General features: G+C 43.3%; 1 protein-coding gene across 8 annotated transcripts in view; it reads left to right on the top strand.

Moving 5' to 3' along the window:
- Positions 1-16275, top strand: part of BICRA (BRD4 interacting chromatin remodeling complex associated protein) — a 114564-nt gene that overhangs the window by 56548 nt on the left and 41741 nt on the right. For 4 of the 8 annotated variants that reach the window (XM_073322280.2, XM_073322273.2, XM_073322274.2 and 1 more), the window contains exons 2-3: positions 10517-10619; positions 16051-16168. The exons of 1 other annotated variant lie outside the window; for it this stretch is intronic. In XM_073322280.2, the coding sequence (XP_073178381.1) occupies positions 10617-10619; positions 16051-16168 (121 nt within the window). In that variant the 5' untranslated portion in view covers positions 10517-10616. Of the gene's footprint in view, positions 1-10516; positions 10620-16050; positions 16169-16275 lie in introns of those variants that run through there. 3 more of the 8 variants (XM_073322276.2, XM_073322277.2, XM_073322278.2) reach the window with 2 other exon arrangements.

Below are 16275 nucleotides of genomic sequence, written 5' to 3'. Positions count from 1 at the left end.
CAGTTCAGTATATTTGTTTGTGAGTATTTGAACTAGTGCTGGGTTTGACCATCAGAAGTCTTTTTCCTTTATCCCTGAGTTGTGAAGGAGTGACTAATTTGATTGACAGAGATTTAAAAAATTTTTTTTTAAAAAAATCTCATTATAACATGCACTGCCAAGTCTCCGTAAGAAGAAGACATTTAGCTTTTTTAAACTTAAAATTAATTTTGGGGGGAAGGAGGGAGAGTCTGCCACCAGATAGATGAGACTTGACAGGTCTGTTATCCACTGATGCTCTAGAACTGTCAGCACCACCACACTGAATGACACACCTTTCTTTCACTAGCCTGACTTTCTTGTTATTTTTAAGTGTCCCCGTTGTGCCTGAAGCTGCTAGGTAGAAGTGTAGAGAAAGCAAGAGTCATGACGTATCCTATTTATGTAAGATCAGTATGCTTCCACTATGGGGGGGCGGGGGGAGGAGTTGGGAGGAAAAATATTCTACCACACATTACTGAATCTTAACTTATTCTTTTGCATTCTATAGCTACAGCAGGCAGAAGATGTAGAGTGTTTTGCCATAAGATTGCAGTACTCAAAATTTCTATCTTGGTTGTCAGAGAGACGAGGTGGATGAGGTAATATCTTTTATTGGACCAATTTCTGTTGGTGAGAGAGACAAGCTTTCAAGCTTACACAGAGCTCATCTTCAGGTCTGGGAAATGTACTCAGAGTGTCACAGCTAAATACAAGGTGAAACAGATCGTTTAGCGTACGTAGTTCACACACATTTCAAAGGACCATTCAAGGTGAAGTGTCCCATTAACACCTCTCCAGTCACTGGGGCAAACTGGAGAGTGGGGATTAAGTGGTTTACAGGTTGTTACAGTAAACCATAAATCCAGTGTCTTTTTATACAGGTTATGATTCTTAGTATTTAGCAAAGTTGTGAATTTGAGCTGCCAGACTCATCTTTTGAAGGTATTGTGCAGGCTTCATTTGAGGATGAGGACTGAAAGGTCAGATATAGAGTGATCACTTTGGGAAAAGAAAAGGAGTACTTGTGGCACCTTAGAGACTAACCAATTTATTTGAGCATGAGCTTTCATGAGCTACAGCTCACTTCATCGGATGCATACTGTGGAAACTGCAGAAGACATTATATACACAGAGAAAAGTGTTCACTCACAGGTGATAATAAATTTGTTAGTCTCTAAGGTGCCACAAGTACTCCTTTTCTTTTTGCGAATACAAACTAACACGGCTGCTACTCTGAAACCTCACAGGTGATATGGCATTTTTATCTTTTATCATTTTTCTGTGTGAGTTTGCCTCGTTTCACCCACAAAGTTGTTGTTGGGGCATTTAGTGCACTGGATGAGATATGTAGCGATAGGGATGTGTAGGACCCAGGGATCTTGAAAGGTATGTTATTAGGCATCTTGACCTTCGTACCAGTGGAGATATGTCTGCAGGTTTTGAATCTGTCATTCTGGCAGGGTCTGGTGCTGCTTTGAATTGGTGTGTCCTGGTTGGTAGGGATGGTGAGGTGGGAGTGGTTGGGGGGTTCTTTAAAGGGAAGAAGAGGAGGTTCAGGAAAGATTTATTTCAGGACATGTTCTCCATTGAGTATGTGTTGTAACTGTCTGATGATATCCCATGTGGGAACATTAACGCACTAGCATCAGCTTCCTGGACCCAGTGATCGGCATCTGCAATGGAACCGTACAAACAACTGTATACAATAAACCCATGGAGCACCACACCTACCTTCACAAATCCAGTAACCACTCCAAACACACCAAGAAATCTGTTATCTACAATCAAGCACTCAGATACCACAGAATATGCTCAGAGGAAAAAATCTGGGATATATTCTTTAACATACTTTAAATGGCCTTCACCAAACAAGGACACTCCACCAGAGAAAATTAGACACTCACGTCTGGCCCATGCCAGCTGACTCGGTCTCTTGGGGTTCAGGCTGTGGGGCTGTTTAATTGCAGTGTGGACTTCCTGGCTTAGGCTGGAGCTCGAGTTCTGGTACCCTCCTGCCTTGCAGAGTCCCCGAGCTTAGGCTGTAGCCCAGGGGTGGACAAACTACGGCCTGGGGGCCACATCTGGCCCTTCAAATATTTTAATCTGGCCTTTGAGCTGCCACTGAGGAGTGGGGTCCAGGGCTTGCCCCACGCCACGTGTGCCATGGCTCTGCGCAGCTCCCGGAAGCAACAGCATGTCCCCCCTCTGGCTCCTACGCATAGGGGCAGCCAGGGGACTCCACACGCTGCCCCACCTCAAGCACTGCCCCCGCAGCTCCCATTGGCTGGGAACCACAGCCAGTGGGAGCTGTAGGGGCACCGCCTGCAGACAGGGCAGTGTGCAGAGCTGCCTGGCCGGAAAGGAGCCAGAGGGAGGGGACATGCTGTTGCTTCCAGGAGCTGCTTGAGGTAATCGCCACCCAGACTCTGCACCCCTGACCGCCTCCCCTAGCCCTGATCCCCCTTCTGCCCTCTGAGCCCCTCGGTCCCAGCCCAGAACACCCTCCTGCACCCCCAGCCCCACCCCAGAGCCTGCATCCCAACCCCCAATTTTATGAGCATTCATGGCCTGCCATACAATTTCCATACCCAGATGTGGCCCTCGGGCTAAAAAGTTTGCCCTGCTCTAGCCTGAGCCCGGAAGTCTATACTGCAATTAAACAGCCCCGCAGCCTGAGCCGCGCAAGCCCAAGTCAGCTGGCACAGGCCAGCTGCAGGTTTTTAACTGCAGTGTAGATATACCTGCTGAGTGCGTTTCCCAGACCTCAAGAAGAGCTCTGTGTAAACTCAAAAGCTTGTCTCTCTCACCAACAGAAATTAGTCCAATAAAAGATAATACCTCACCTATGTTGTCTCACTAATATCTTGGGACTCAATTCAGCTACAATAACACTGCATATATTGCTTGTTCTCAGAATGAAACATTGTGAGAACCAGGCTAGAGAGATTTGGGGTGTTTGGTTCATGAGAAGGGTGCACAGTCTTATGAAGTGAGCCACAGAACGTAAAAGCTGGAGAACCACTGCTCTAGGAAGTCACAAAATTATAATAAATAACACTTCGTCCAAATTAATCATAAGTAACACTTCATCCTGCTCTAACACCTTCTATCTGAGGATCTCAATGCGCTTTACAATTATTAACTAAATCAGCCTCAGTGTTAGGGATGTAAAATACTAAACAGTTAAACAGTAAGCATTAGTCTTATCAGTTAGCCGACCTTAACTGTGAACCCCCAGCCTTGGGGCCAGCTGGAGCAGCCTCAGCCCCAGGCCGGCCCACCGACCCCAGAAACACTGGCCCACCGGAGCGGCCCCAGCCGCTCACCCTTTAATCGGTTAACCGATTAAATGATATAATTTTAATTGTTTAAACAGTTAACTTTTTTAATGGATATTTATGTCCCTACCTCACATCATCCATATGAGGTGCTTTAGGAGTACCAGCCCCATGTTATGGATGAGAAACTGGAGCACAGAGACAACAAGACTTGTCCAAGACTATGTTGGAAGTTTGAGGTATATTCAGGTCAGAACCTGTCTCCTGCTTTCCACTCCTGTGTCTTAACCACAAGATCTTCTGGCCTGATCTTTAGCTGCATAGCACTTGTAGTTGACATTGGCTTCAGTGGGATTTGTGGGTGGTTGGCATTTTTGAAAATCAGGCTAATCTCTCCTCTTTTTTTCCTCCACCAATGTGCTTGAAAATAGCATTTCAGTCAACAATGTGAAAGCGCTTACAGAAACTACAATCAAACTGGACACATCTTTCAGTCCTTTTAGCCAAGTGCCTGTAGTCCCCGTTTCAAAGCATTGCTAACAGTGATGCATCTGGAGCAAGCAAAGTTTGATCTGTGTGTAGAACTTTTTATTTAATTAGCACATGAGAAACTATTTGTTTCTATTGTATCTGTAGTCTTGAAACGTGATTATGTTTAAAGTGTGGACAGCTCTGTATAAAACAGAAATCAATAATCTATGAATCCTGAGAGGTTGGGGAAGGAAGTCATGTTAGGCTGCTTTGCTCCAAAGTGTCCTCCATTGGAGGTTCCTTTATTCAGTGATCTTTGATATTTGATTTTCTGCTGGACCAGAAAATTATATAAATGTGTAGACTTTGCTGGCTGATTTCATTTGATGTGCAAATGCAATGGACAACATCTATCCCAGCTAAAATGGACCTGTGCTACTGTACTTACTGTCAAGATGCACCTTTGTGTGAAGGGAATAGGTGGAGAGCTCGGAAGAGTAAAACTGCAATAGAGAGCAGTAAAATCCTCCCTGCTGCCTATGAAAACAGATCATTCACATTCATTTAATAGCACTCACTATATTTTCCAACATTGAGTAGCAATGTTAGTATAGTCATATTAATACCTATCTTCGGTATCTACTGCTTAAATATATCTATTTTTAGATTCTTTTGTTGTGATGTAAAACTATGATCATTGCCAGTTTCGGCCAATAGGTTGGTAATTCCATTCTGCCTTGCTAAATTCTCTTTACAGTTGGTTGCATGATCCTTTTTCACTTCCTGCCCTAAATTGTTATGTGCTCTTGCAGCACACTGATAACAGCTGCCTGATTTCCCCCCAGAGGTGGCTGCACATTAGTGGCAGGTGAAGCAGTTTCTGTATGTATCATGTAAATCAGTTTGTAAAGCACTTCAGAATGCTTTGGGATAGAAGGTGCTATAAAATTCAAATTGGCAGTATGTTATATTCTAGCAATGTCTGGCTTGGGTCTTTACCATCTGTGTTTGTAATATATATAGTAAGCTCCTCAGAGCAAGGACCATGTCAGCTTCAGTGACTTTTGCAGCCTTGATTACACTAGTGCTTACTGAAAAATAAGTAGATAATTAAAACAAAGGGCAAAAACAAATATAATTCTACAGGTTAAGAAATTGTTGGTATGGGGGGAGGTATGTGTTGCAAAGAATTCCCCATTGTGAATAGTTCTTTCAAACGTAGAAATAATTTGCTGTAGTTCTCTGCTAAATTTCCCTGTGCTGATTTTATAGATGAGAGTCCATGACAGCAGATAAAGTCTCATAGTCCCATGTTTCGAACACCAAGAAGGCTAATTTTGCAGCTTTTAGTGCCTCTGTGTGTGCTATTAACACTTCATTACAGTTCTTACAGCCTCCATCTACTCCCTGTGGTTCTCCATTAGACAGCCCCTCTGAATCCTGTCTTTAGTATATTCACTGCACGGTGAGAAGCAGGAATTCAGTGGAGTGTACCACCACACTTAACGTGTATGCTATAAGGGGCATCCTCTGTTCCTGTGAGTCTGGTATTTGACACACATCTGCAAAGTGAACAAGGGAGGGAAATGTTAGGGTCAGTGGGTGACACTCATTCTGGCAGAGAAACCAGAGAATTGGCAGCTTAGATTTCTTAGGACCTTAGAATTGGTAATTATCCCAAATTTTTCTAAAACCACAATTCTGATAACCTCCCTCATTTTAAAAATGTCATAAACTTCTACCCTGTTTTGGAATATTTAAAAAAAAGCCTTTAAAAATGTAGTCTGTCTGTTTAACCTACGGTATGCCTCTATCAGAGGTCCTGTCTTCCTTAGGGAAATTAGCAGTGGTATAACTGCACTGATATGTTTCAGAGTAACAGCCGTGTTAGTCTGTATTCGCAAAAAGAAAAGGAGTACTTGTGGCACCTTAGAGACTAACCAATTTATTTGAGCATGAGCTTTCGTGAGCTACAGCTCACTTCATCGGATGCACTGATATATTCACACTGGTGAAAATCTCTAGCATAGACACACACTGCACCAGTGCACAGCAGGACTTGCACCAGTGGAACTTACCTAGTAAGTCTCGTCAGTGCCTGGCACGTTTTGCTCTAGTGCAGCGTTTCTGCATTAGGGTCTTGCACTGGTTTAGTTACACTTGTATGAATTTCTTTGGACTGGCACTTCAGGACCTATCATCCATTGTAGGTAGGCACTGATAATAATAGGGAGGAAGAAAGGGAAGAATAGTAAATATGGCAGGCGACCAGCTTGGCTTAATGGTGAAATCCTAGCGGATCTTAAACATAAAAAAGAAGCTTACAAGAAGTGGAAGGTTGGACATATGACCAGGGAAGAGTATAAAAATATTGCTCGGGCATGTAGGAATGATATCAGGAGGGCCAAATCGCACCTGGAGCTGCAGCTAGCAAGAGATGTTAAGAGTAACAAGAAGGGTTTCTTCAGGTATGTTGGCAACAAGAAGAAAGCCAAGGGAAGTGTGGGCCCCTTACTGAATGAGGGAGGCAACCTAGTGACAGAGGATGTGGAAAAAGCTAATGTACTCAATGCTTTTTTGCCTCTGTTTTCACTAACAAGGTCAGCTCCCAGACTGCTGCGCTGGGCATCACAAAATGGGGAAGAGATGGCCAGCCCTCTGTGGAGATAGAGGTGGTTAGGGACTATTTAGAAAAGCTGGACGTGCACAAGTCCATGGGGCCGGACGAGTTGCATCCGAGAGTGCTAAAGGAACTGGCGGCTGTGATTGCAGAGCCGTTGGCCATTATCTTTGAAAACTCGTGGCGAACCGGGGAAGTCCCGGATGACTGGAAAAAGGCTAATGTAGTGCCAATCTTTAAAAAAGGGAAGAAGGAGGATCCTGGGAACTACAGGCCAGTCAGCCTCACCTCAGTCCCTGGAAAAATCATGGAGCAGGTCCTCAAAGAATCAATCCTGAAGCACTTGCATGAGAGGAAAGTGATCAGGAACAGCCAGCATGGATTCACCAAGGGAAGGTCATGCCTGACTAATCTAATCGCCTTTTATGATGAGATTACTGGTTTTGTGGATGAAGGGAAAGCAGTGGATGTATTGTTTCTTGACTTTAGCAAAGCTTTTGACACGGTCTCCCACAGTATTCTTGTCAGCAAGTTAAAGAAGTATGGGCGGGAGGAATGGACTATAAGGTGGGTAGAAAGCTGGCTAGATCGTCGAGCTCAACGGGTAGTGATCAATGGCTCCATGTCTAGTTGGCAGCCGGTGTCAAGTGGAGTGCCCCAAGGGTCGGTCCTGGGGCCGGTTTTGTTCAATATCTTCATAAATGATCTGGAGGATGGTGTGGATTGCACTCTCAGCAAATTTGCGGATGACACTAAACTGGGAGGAGTGGTAGATACGCTGGAGGGGAGGGATAGGATACAGAAGGACCTAGACAAATTGGAGGATTGGGCCAAAAGAAATCTGATGAGGTTCAATAAGGATAAGTGCAGGGTCCTGCACTTAGGACGGAAGAACCCAATGCACAGCTACAGACTAGGGACCGAATGGCTAGGCAGCAGTTCTGCGGAAAAGGACCTAGGGGTGACAGTGGACGAGAAGCTGGATATGAGTCAGCAGTGTGCCCTTGTTGCCAAGAAGGCCAATGGCATTTTGGGATGTATAAGTAGGGGCATAGCGAGCAGATCGAGGGACGTGATCGTTCCCCTCTATTCGACATTGGTGAGGCCTCACCTGGAGTACTGTGTCCAGTTTTGGGCCCCACACTACAAGAAGGATGTGGATAAATTGGAGAGAGTCCAGCGAAGGGCAACAAAAATGATTAGGGGACTGGAACACATGAGTTATGAGGAGAGGCTGAGGGAGCTGGGATTGTTTAGCCTGCAGAAGAGAAGAATGAGGGGGGATTTGATAGCTGCTTTCAACTACCTGAAAGGGGGTTCCAAAGAGGATGGCTCTAGACTGTTCTCAATGGTAGCAGATGACAGAACGAGGAGTAATGGTCTCAAGTTGCAGTGGGGGAGGTTTAGATTGGATATTAGGAAAAACTTTTTCACTAAGAGGGTGGTGAAACACTGGAATGCGTTACCTAGGGAGGTGGTAGAATCTCCTTCCTTAGAGGTTTTTAAGGTCAGGCTTGACAAAGCCCTGGCTGGGATGATTTAACTGGGAATTGGTCCTGCTTCAAGCAGGGGGTTGGACTAGATGACCTTCTGGGGTCCCTTCCAACCCTGATATTCTATGATTCTATGACAGTAAGTGTGCTAGTGGGGACTCAAGAGAATCGGGTTCAGTTCCCAGCTCTGGGACAGATTTCCAGTGTGAGCTTGGACAAATCTCTTAGGGCATGTCTACACTGCCTCACAGTTTGACCTAAGGGGTGTGTGACTAGCACATACACGACATATAGTCTTTGAAGAGGACTATATTAGTATGAACTCCAGACCTTTTGAGTTCATGCTCACAACATCCATATGGGGGAGTTACAGCACAGCAATTTGGTATATGCTGTTGTTCACTCCCCCTTTTCTAAACTGCAGGGCAGTCTAGATATACCCTTACATTCTCAGTGTCTTAGTTCCCCATCTATTTTTTTTTACTCCTGTGTAGCTATGGTATTTCCCTTACTTGTTTCTTATGAACATGTGCCTCTTCCCAATGCAGAGTTTTATCTGGTAATATGCATAATCAGACAGAGAAGCACTGTGGGGGCTGAATGGTTCTCTACATGCAATCAGGCATTAATTTTCTGGAGAGTAACTAAATACATAAAATATAAGAATGTGTAAATAAGCTTTTTAAATTTTGTTTTTCACTGAGCAGAGAAGCCCATCCTTCAGATCTACCCCAGCTTGCAGACTTTTTGTTTACCAGATTATATCTAGCAGTGTCACCCAAGTTCAGAGACAGCACAGTAATGCTATTGTGAGTTTACTGTTGTTTCCCTGGGAGCTTCCAAGTGGGCGCTGTGCAGTACTAAGGATATTACAGCTGCTTAGGCTTGTTACTGCAGTACATTTTGATACGTGTACCTTACTACTCGGTTGTTACATTTATATTAGCTCGGGCTGTTATCATGTCATATCTAATAAGTTAAGCATGAATGGGCCTAGTGAGTACTTGGATGGGAGAGCTCAAAGAAACACCAAAAGTCCTGGAAGAAGCAGTGTTTGTGATTCATTGAGGGAACCTCTTCCTTTTGTGTCAGTTCCCAACCAGTGCTGTAGCAGAGTGATGTGGGGACTCTATTTTCTGAATGAGCTATAAAACTGAAGTGAATTATCTGTGAGGATTAGACATTCCCATGGCAGTTTTCATAGAAATAGGGGTATCAATCCCATTACCTCCTTGAATTTCAATTTAGGTAATTACATATTACCTTTCTAAAAAGAAAAATTGACGCTTATGATTTCAAATGTGGAAGTTACTTTTTTAGCCCCTGCTGTGTTGTGGTGTTCGTACAGCATGGCTGTCATATTCTGCTCTACACATGGCTGCATTTCAGTGGTGGGTGAGCGGTGCAGTCTGTTAGAGGTTTGAGATCCTTCTAGATTAAAGGCCCTGAATATATACAGTTGTCATTATTACTATAGCCTGTTCATGGCACTGTAAACAAAGTAAACTTCAGAGGGCAAGGGTTGTTTTAAAATTATATTCTTGTTAATAAAAACTGGTCCAGCAGTCCTTTGGAGTTTCCTATGAGCTTAAGGATACACCTTTTCCATCCTAAAAATAATTATGTAAAGAGGACTCGTAAGTGTTAAATCCATACCGTCTAAACATACAAACCTCAGTCTCCCAGAAGCACTGATTTCCTCCCCTCTGTTTCTATGGAAGTGAGATGCACGTAGTCTTATCCTCAGTATACAATATGTTAAGCAGCTGAATCTTTTTTCCTTTTTAGTTCTGATTTTTTTTTTTTTTATTAGCAGGATCACATTAGGGGGTTTCATATCACAGTGCCTTTAAACCCTGCCCAGATCACAGCTGCAGTGCAGATCTGAGCACGGGGGGGGAGGGGAAATCCCTTTCCAGACCCAGTAACAAAAAAAGGGTTTGCCTAGGGGTGGCATGATGCCAGATTTGAAGTTTTCAGAAGAAATTCCTCAGTTTCACCATTCTAAGCTGAAAACTTCAACATGTGCTTTGCCAGGATCTGCATAATGGCTCTGTGCTAAAGATTAATAAATATAGGATGTGTTTAAATGTATCTCTTTAAAAATTAAAGATTTAAAATGTATGGCCAGTAGGTAATTTGATATAACTTCCTGCTGTTGCAAACACCTGTTCATTTGAACCAGTGCTTACAGCGATGGGAATCTTTTTGTAAAATACCTAGTGAAGACATAGATGAACTGGGCTTGATTAATAGGTTCTCCTCAAGAGAGCCTCAAGACTGAGGTGCACTGCTGGAGGGAGAGAAGGCTTTTATTGAGCTTCACCATTCTAGAGTATGCCTGGCCTTGAGCAATGCTCTTAGTCCCTCAGCTCCCAAGAACCAAATTTAACCCTTCCCAAAGTTGGAAAAATTGCAATTGGAATATATCATAGTTAAGTCTAAAAAGAAACCAGAGCAACCAAGGTGGGTATAAAGAATCCGATTAGAAGGTTTTGTTTTCTTGTTAAATAAAATCTGGTGAGGAGGGTTTGACTAGTCAAATAAGCAAAAGTAAGTCAAAAGCATGATTAGCAGAGCAAAAAGAAATACTGAATGTTGAACTAAAGCTAACATTTTATCTCACAATATAGGGTTTTTCAGATGCACTCATAGATGAGAGAAACTAAAGCAGGAAGAAAACCTACCTACTAAAATAAATGCAATGGGAAATTGAAGACGGCGGATAAGTAAATGGTAGATTTGTTAAACAGTTACTTTGTTTTTATCTTTGAGATCAAATTACATGGTACAATTTTGAGAGTTGTTAGCCATATGTCGTAATGTGTGATTATGCAAATGATAAACGGAAGACCTGAACATTTTTTTTTCTTCAGGCAGGTAAAATAATTGGTCCAGAAAATATTCATCACTTCCCAAGGGTTTCAGTCATAACACTTGCTGTTCCCAGATAACGTGTCAGATTTGTGAGTGACAGACATAACTCCATGATTAAAAACAAGTAATGATAAGTTATAGACTAGTCAGTTGTTGAAGGAAAATTTGGAAATGATCTTGAGAAGGGTGTTATTGAGCACACCTTAAAAAAAATTAATTTGATCAGTGCCAATGTAGATTCATAATTAAGAAGTCTTGCTTAGCTAGTTCTTATTTATATTCCTGGAAGAATATTCCTGCGGCCATGTTACGCAAAAGAATTGGGGTGAATATCATATTGTTAGATTTCCATGTAACATTTGACTGAAGTTGTACATTGAGGTTTCTTTCTTGTGCTAAAGTCTACAAATCTGTTACAATGGATACAGTCTCCTTGCAGGTTGGGACAGAACCAGACCTGTCAGTCAGTAGTAGCTGGGGAATCCCTAGCCGCTTTGACTTGTCTCCAGATTTTTCTTTACCTACAGAGGCCTGCAGCTCCCCTCCGTGCTGCAGAGTTTTGCTGAGGAAAATTCTAAACTTTAGTTCATATTTTTAGACAAAAAATTCAGTTCAGTAACGTGTCCATCTGATTCCCATTGCTAAGTTTGATTTTTGGAGCGAACACACACACACCTTCCCCTCCTCTCGCCCCCCCCCCCCCGACACCCAGCTCTGTGGGCAAAGAGCAATTTCCCTCACAACCTAGTCTGGGAAGGGTTGCCATGGCTTTTCCAGGCAGGAAATGAGCCAGGCAGGGTTGGAAAGACCTAGCTGTGGGACAAGCAGGTCCCTTGCCTCCATTTCCATAAGGGGAGTGAAGCCAGAATAGCAGCATGTATATATCCCTCACCAGCAGCCACACCTCTGACTGGAACTCAGCCTCCTTTCTCTCCCTTTCTCTGCTTCCCCTTTGATTGAGTCATTGGTGGAGGGCACTGGACATAGCACAAGTTCTGCCAACACCAGAGAGTGCCATAAGGGTCCTTCAGGCGCAGCCCCCTCCCCCTATTGCTGCTTCAATAACAGGCTTCCCCCCCTACCCCAGGGGGTCCCAATTTGTATCCCAGGCTCAGATCTCCAGGGGAAACACATGCCTATCTGAATCCTGTGTAACAGAAAGGGATAGAGCTTCTGGGGAACCCATCCTTGAGCCCTAGTCCGGCACCTTGCTGAAAGACCCAGAAGGGGCCCACGGAGGGGAGCGGAGACTCAAAGAGGACAAGTGCTAGTCATATTTGAAATATTTTCAGGTATTTCTGAGCACAATTTTACTCGCTTCTCTGAAGGAGGCAAACTCTCAAGGGGAACTAAATGCATAATTAAATGAACATTGTTTCTCCTCACCGACACAGAGTACAGTGTGGCAGGTTAATGCTGGAAAGACTAGGCCTTAGATATGTGGTCTTTCCTCTATAATTACATTTCCCCTCCTGCCCCGCCTACCACCTCCTAGGGAATTCTTCCTCCTTACCCGAGGAAGACTAGCAGCCCATAAGAGTTAGGGCAAGTCTGCTCATACAGCGCTGCAGGGGCACAGCTGTACAGATGCAACACATCTGGTGAAGATGCTCTATATCAATGGGAGAGAGCTCTCCCATTGGCATAATAAAACCGCTTCCATGAACAGCAGAAGTTATGTCAGCAGGAAAAGCTTTCCCACCGACATAGCGCTGTGCACATGAGTGCTTGTGTTGGTGTAACTTATGTCGCTCAGGGGGGTGGTTTATTCACACCCCTAAGCGATCTCAGTTATGCTGACGTAGTCTGTAATGTAGATATAGCCTTAGTTAATGAAATAGTAAAATATGTTTTAAAACAAACAAAAAGAAACTAAGACACACGGGATAGACTCTTTCATGCAAAAGTATACTGAATATTGTGAAACTATGCTTAGAAAGTCTTCAGCTACTCCAGACAATCCATAGCTATATATCTCTCCTCATTCTTCCTGGACAGGTGTGATAGTGGGGTAATGCAATAGTAGGCTAATGGTTTCCTGCCACCCCTAAAAGATGGGGAAAGTATTGCATTATAATTCACAGCTGCTGCTGTGGGTCGCCAAGCCCTAACTATTGGGCTGTCTCTTTTGCTCCCAGTTTCTGTTGCAGGTCACCATTCCTCACCTCTGCCTCCTCCCTTCAGCAGATGGCTATGCAGTGAAAAGAGAGACAGTAGTCCAGAGGTGGAAGAACTGGCAGGCAGTAAAGGACCTCTTGGCATGCCATTTATTTCCTTGTACCCCAGTTTCCCACCCTGGCCCCTATTATATAAGGTTCCTCAGTGTGTACCCATCAAAATTTAACCTGCTATCACTACAGAAAATAAATGTGACTATTTTCCCCAGTGGTCAAGAACTTGATGTTTCTAACTAGGGGAGATTTTACTTGTAAGAGAGGCCTGTTCACTATACAAGCCCTTCACAGGTAGCCAAGCCCAGGCAGACAATCACAGCCCTTTCCTTTGGATATAAAATGTCTCCTGGTCCATCAGGCCAAAACAAATAAACAAACAAATATGAACTATCATCTGAAACCCTGCGTGCCCGCGCATGCTTTCACAAGGAGTGCTAATGTAGGTGGACAGTATTGCGAGTATGGTTCCTCTCAGCCTAAAAATCATAGAGTCTCAGGGCTTCTCCCTAGAAAGAAAGAAAGGGATTCAGATCCATTTATCCCATGGCTATCTTGGCAATACAATGGGAAACTTTATGAAAAGCTGAGGCTGTTCAGAGTGTAAGAAAAGTTGATTTACAATCCTGACTCATGCCAGAAACTATAGGAAGGAATACAGGTCATATGGCAAGTTGAAGGAGTCTGAATTACAACAGGAGAAAATGCCTCTGTGCAAGTGGTAGCTAGAAAAGTGCATGGTCATTAGCTGTTTTCTGTTGCCTCAGGGCTATCTAAGGGTCTTCTAACCAACCCTGTCTATAGTAGACCCCTGATTGGTGCTAGGCTCTTTCAATTTGGGAGCAAAAGTGCTTTAATCAATTAAGGTCACTGGATGTTGTCAAAATTGGGAGCTGTGCAAGAATTTCAGGAAAAGCTTGGTCCCATTCCCAGTCTCAGCAACCCATGGAAAAGGCCATGACACAAATGAAATAATCCACTATATACTTTGACTGGAGCACTACAGCCTCTTGTCCATCCTATTTCTAATCTCTGAGAATTGGGAACAAGCAGAGCAGGGCCTTGTCTGTAACATCCAAATAAATTCCTAAAGGAGGCTCATCTTCAAAACACTCCCATTTCACCATTCTCAGACAATTTGTATGTTTTGTGAAGAGCTTCAGTGGTCCAGATGTCATATGATACCTTGCCAGTAATTCTGGGTATCTCCTCATCTCACTCTATCTTAGTCATGGACAGAAAACTAGCTCCAGTTGTATATTCTCCACTCCCACTAGTGAATGCAGAGAATCAGGTATTTTGAAGGGATCCTTCTGGTTCAGTTCAGGGAATGGGAACCAGAAAGAGAGAGCCCAGCATCCACCAGCTGGGACACAGTGGTTTATTGAGCTCTGAGAACACTGCCCTCCATGGATAACAGACCAGATGACTTCCTGGTGGCAAGAGTCAACATGTCTGATAGTTTTCATAATAACTGGGAAGAACACAATCAGTTCTACCCCAGAGAGAAATTATTCTGTCCTGGGTGGAGCAAAATTTCCTATCTCCATACATTGCCCAAGGGGGAGAAGAACTCCAAGGCTTACCTGGTAGAAGGTGGATTAGCAGAGTGGCTCTGACACCCAGTAGTATGTTGCTCATCATGTCAACTTAGTGAGTTGGTGATTGACTTCTTTGCATCTGGAAACAATAAATAAAGTGCCCTTCAGTCTGTCTGAGTGTCAGGATCAGGGGGTGGAATGACCTCTCGCAAAGCTGGGCAAGGTCTCCACTGTGTCTTCCCACCTTTTCCAGTGCTCCCCAAGATAATACAAAAGATAGGAATGAGAGAGCAACAGTGATGCCATGTATGCCTTTCTGGCTGAAAAGGCTTTGGCTGCTGGGCCTGATAAACCTAGCATTGGGTTTTTAGGTGTTGCTGTCCCTCAAAGGAGGTTTGGAATTTCAAAACCGATCCTCCATCTGGCACCAGACAGATTGAAAATAAATGCTTGGATGAAATGATTATTGCTATCATGGACTCCAAAAGAGAAGTCAACAGACAGAATCTATTCTACGGGCTGGTGCAAAGTTCACAGTTTAATTACCATGTTATACCAATGAAACATAGCCTTGAGTTTCTCCTGGAAGGTTTTATTGTGGATGAATGAGTGGCCTAACAAAAAGGTAGTATCTATAGTATAATCTCAGCATATTCAAGAAAAACAAGTTTGTACAAATCCCAACATTTACCGCTTCCTTAGGGCATCAACCTTATTCCAACTCTGCAAGGTCATAGAGCACAACCTTGGAACCTCAATCTGCTCCTTACAGCCTTGCCTAGAATAAACCTCTTCAGGAGATGTCATTATACTTTCTATCCATTAGAGCAGGCTTTCCATTGGTGGCTTTCTCTCAAGAGACTCAGTATTGTACTTTTAATTCAGACAGGCGGGCCTCACAACTGTCATAGAATTCATTCCCTAGGTAAATTTCAAGAAATATTCCTCCTTTGGTTAAGCATGTAAGTCAAGTCCTTAAGAACATGGAAAGTCTTAGGTCAGAGTAGACATGTCTCCTATTTTGAGATCTGCTAGATGGTCATATGGCCATCAGCACATACTTTCACTGAGTTCTGCATATTAGTCATCCGATCTTAGCCAGTGCCATTTCCTTTCTTTTGGCAGAAGTCTTCTCCACACCTCAGTGCCCAGGATATGGTGGAGGAGATAAAATATATATACACGCGCACGCTATCACATTTTGGATGTCCACTTTTAAAGGATGATCCTGTTTCCCACCCTGAAGGCACACTGCTATGAAAATCCCATTGTAATGGATCTATGGTCCTTAGTGTGAAGAAGATTAGGATAGTTTATCTGAGCTTACTTTAAAATTTTCTTTCTTCAAGTAAGAAGTCCCACAAACCTGACCCACCCCAGAGACAAACAATCATTCATAATAGAGATGGAAATGGACATTCAAGGATTTGGATTTGTTGTCATTAGATGAAAATTACCATGCTCTGGAGTAGAAGAAATTGTTATGCTTTTTCCTCAAAGTATATTTAACACAATCTGTAATGTAAGAAAGTAGATTTGAATTATCTTGGCTGTGAAAGCTGTCTCATCTGGATGTAGGGTATTTGCCTGCTGCCAGAGACTGACAGGTCTGGTTTTGCACCCAACCTGCAAGGATGTGAAGTACCAATTGTAACAGATCTGTGGACCTTATTACTTGAAGAAAGGAAATTTTCAGGTAAGCAAGGACACATTTTCCTTTTACTGGCTACTGTAAAGATCTGTGGGATAGGGTTTAAAATAAGCCTGTTGCGTAAATTACAGCAAGTGTCTGTAAATAAGGCT

The sequence above is a fragment of the Lepidochelys kempii genome, chromosome 23 (assembly GCF_965140285.1).
Source record: "Lepidochelys kempii isolate rLepKem1 chromosome 23, rLepKem1.hap1, whole genome shotgun sequence".
NCBI lineage: Eukaryota > Metazoa > Chordata > Testudines > Cheloniidae > Lepidochelys > Lepidochelys kempii.
This window is presented reverse-complemented; position numbering and strand designations above follow the sequence as displayed.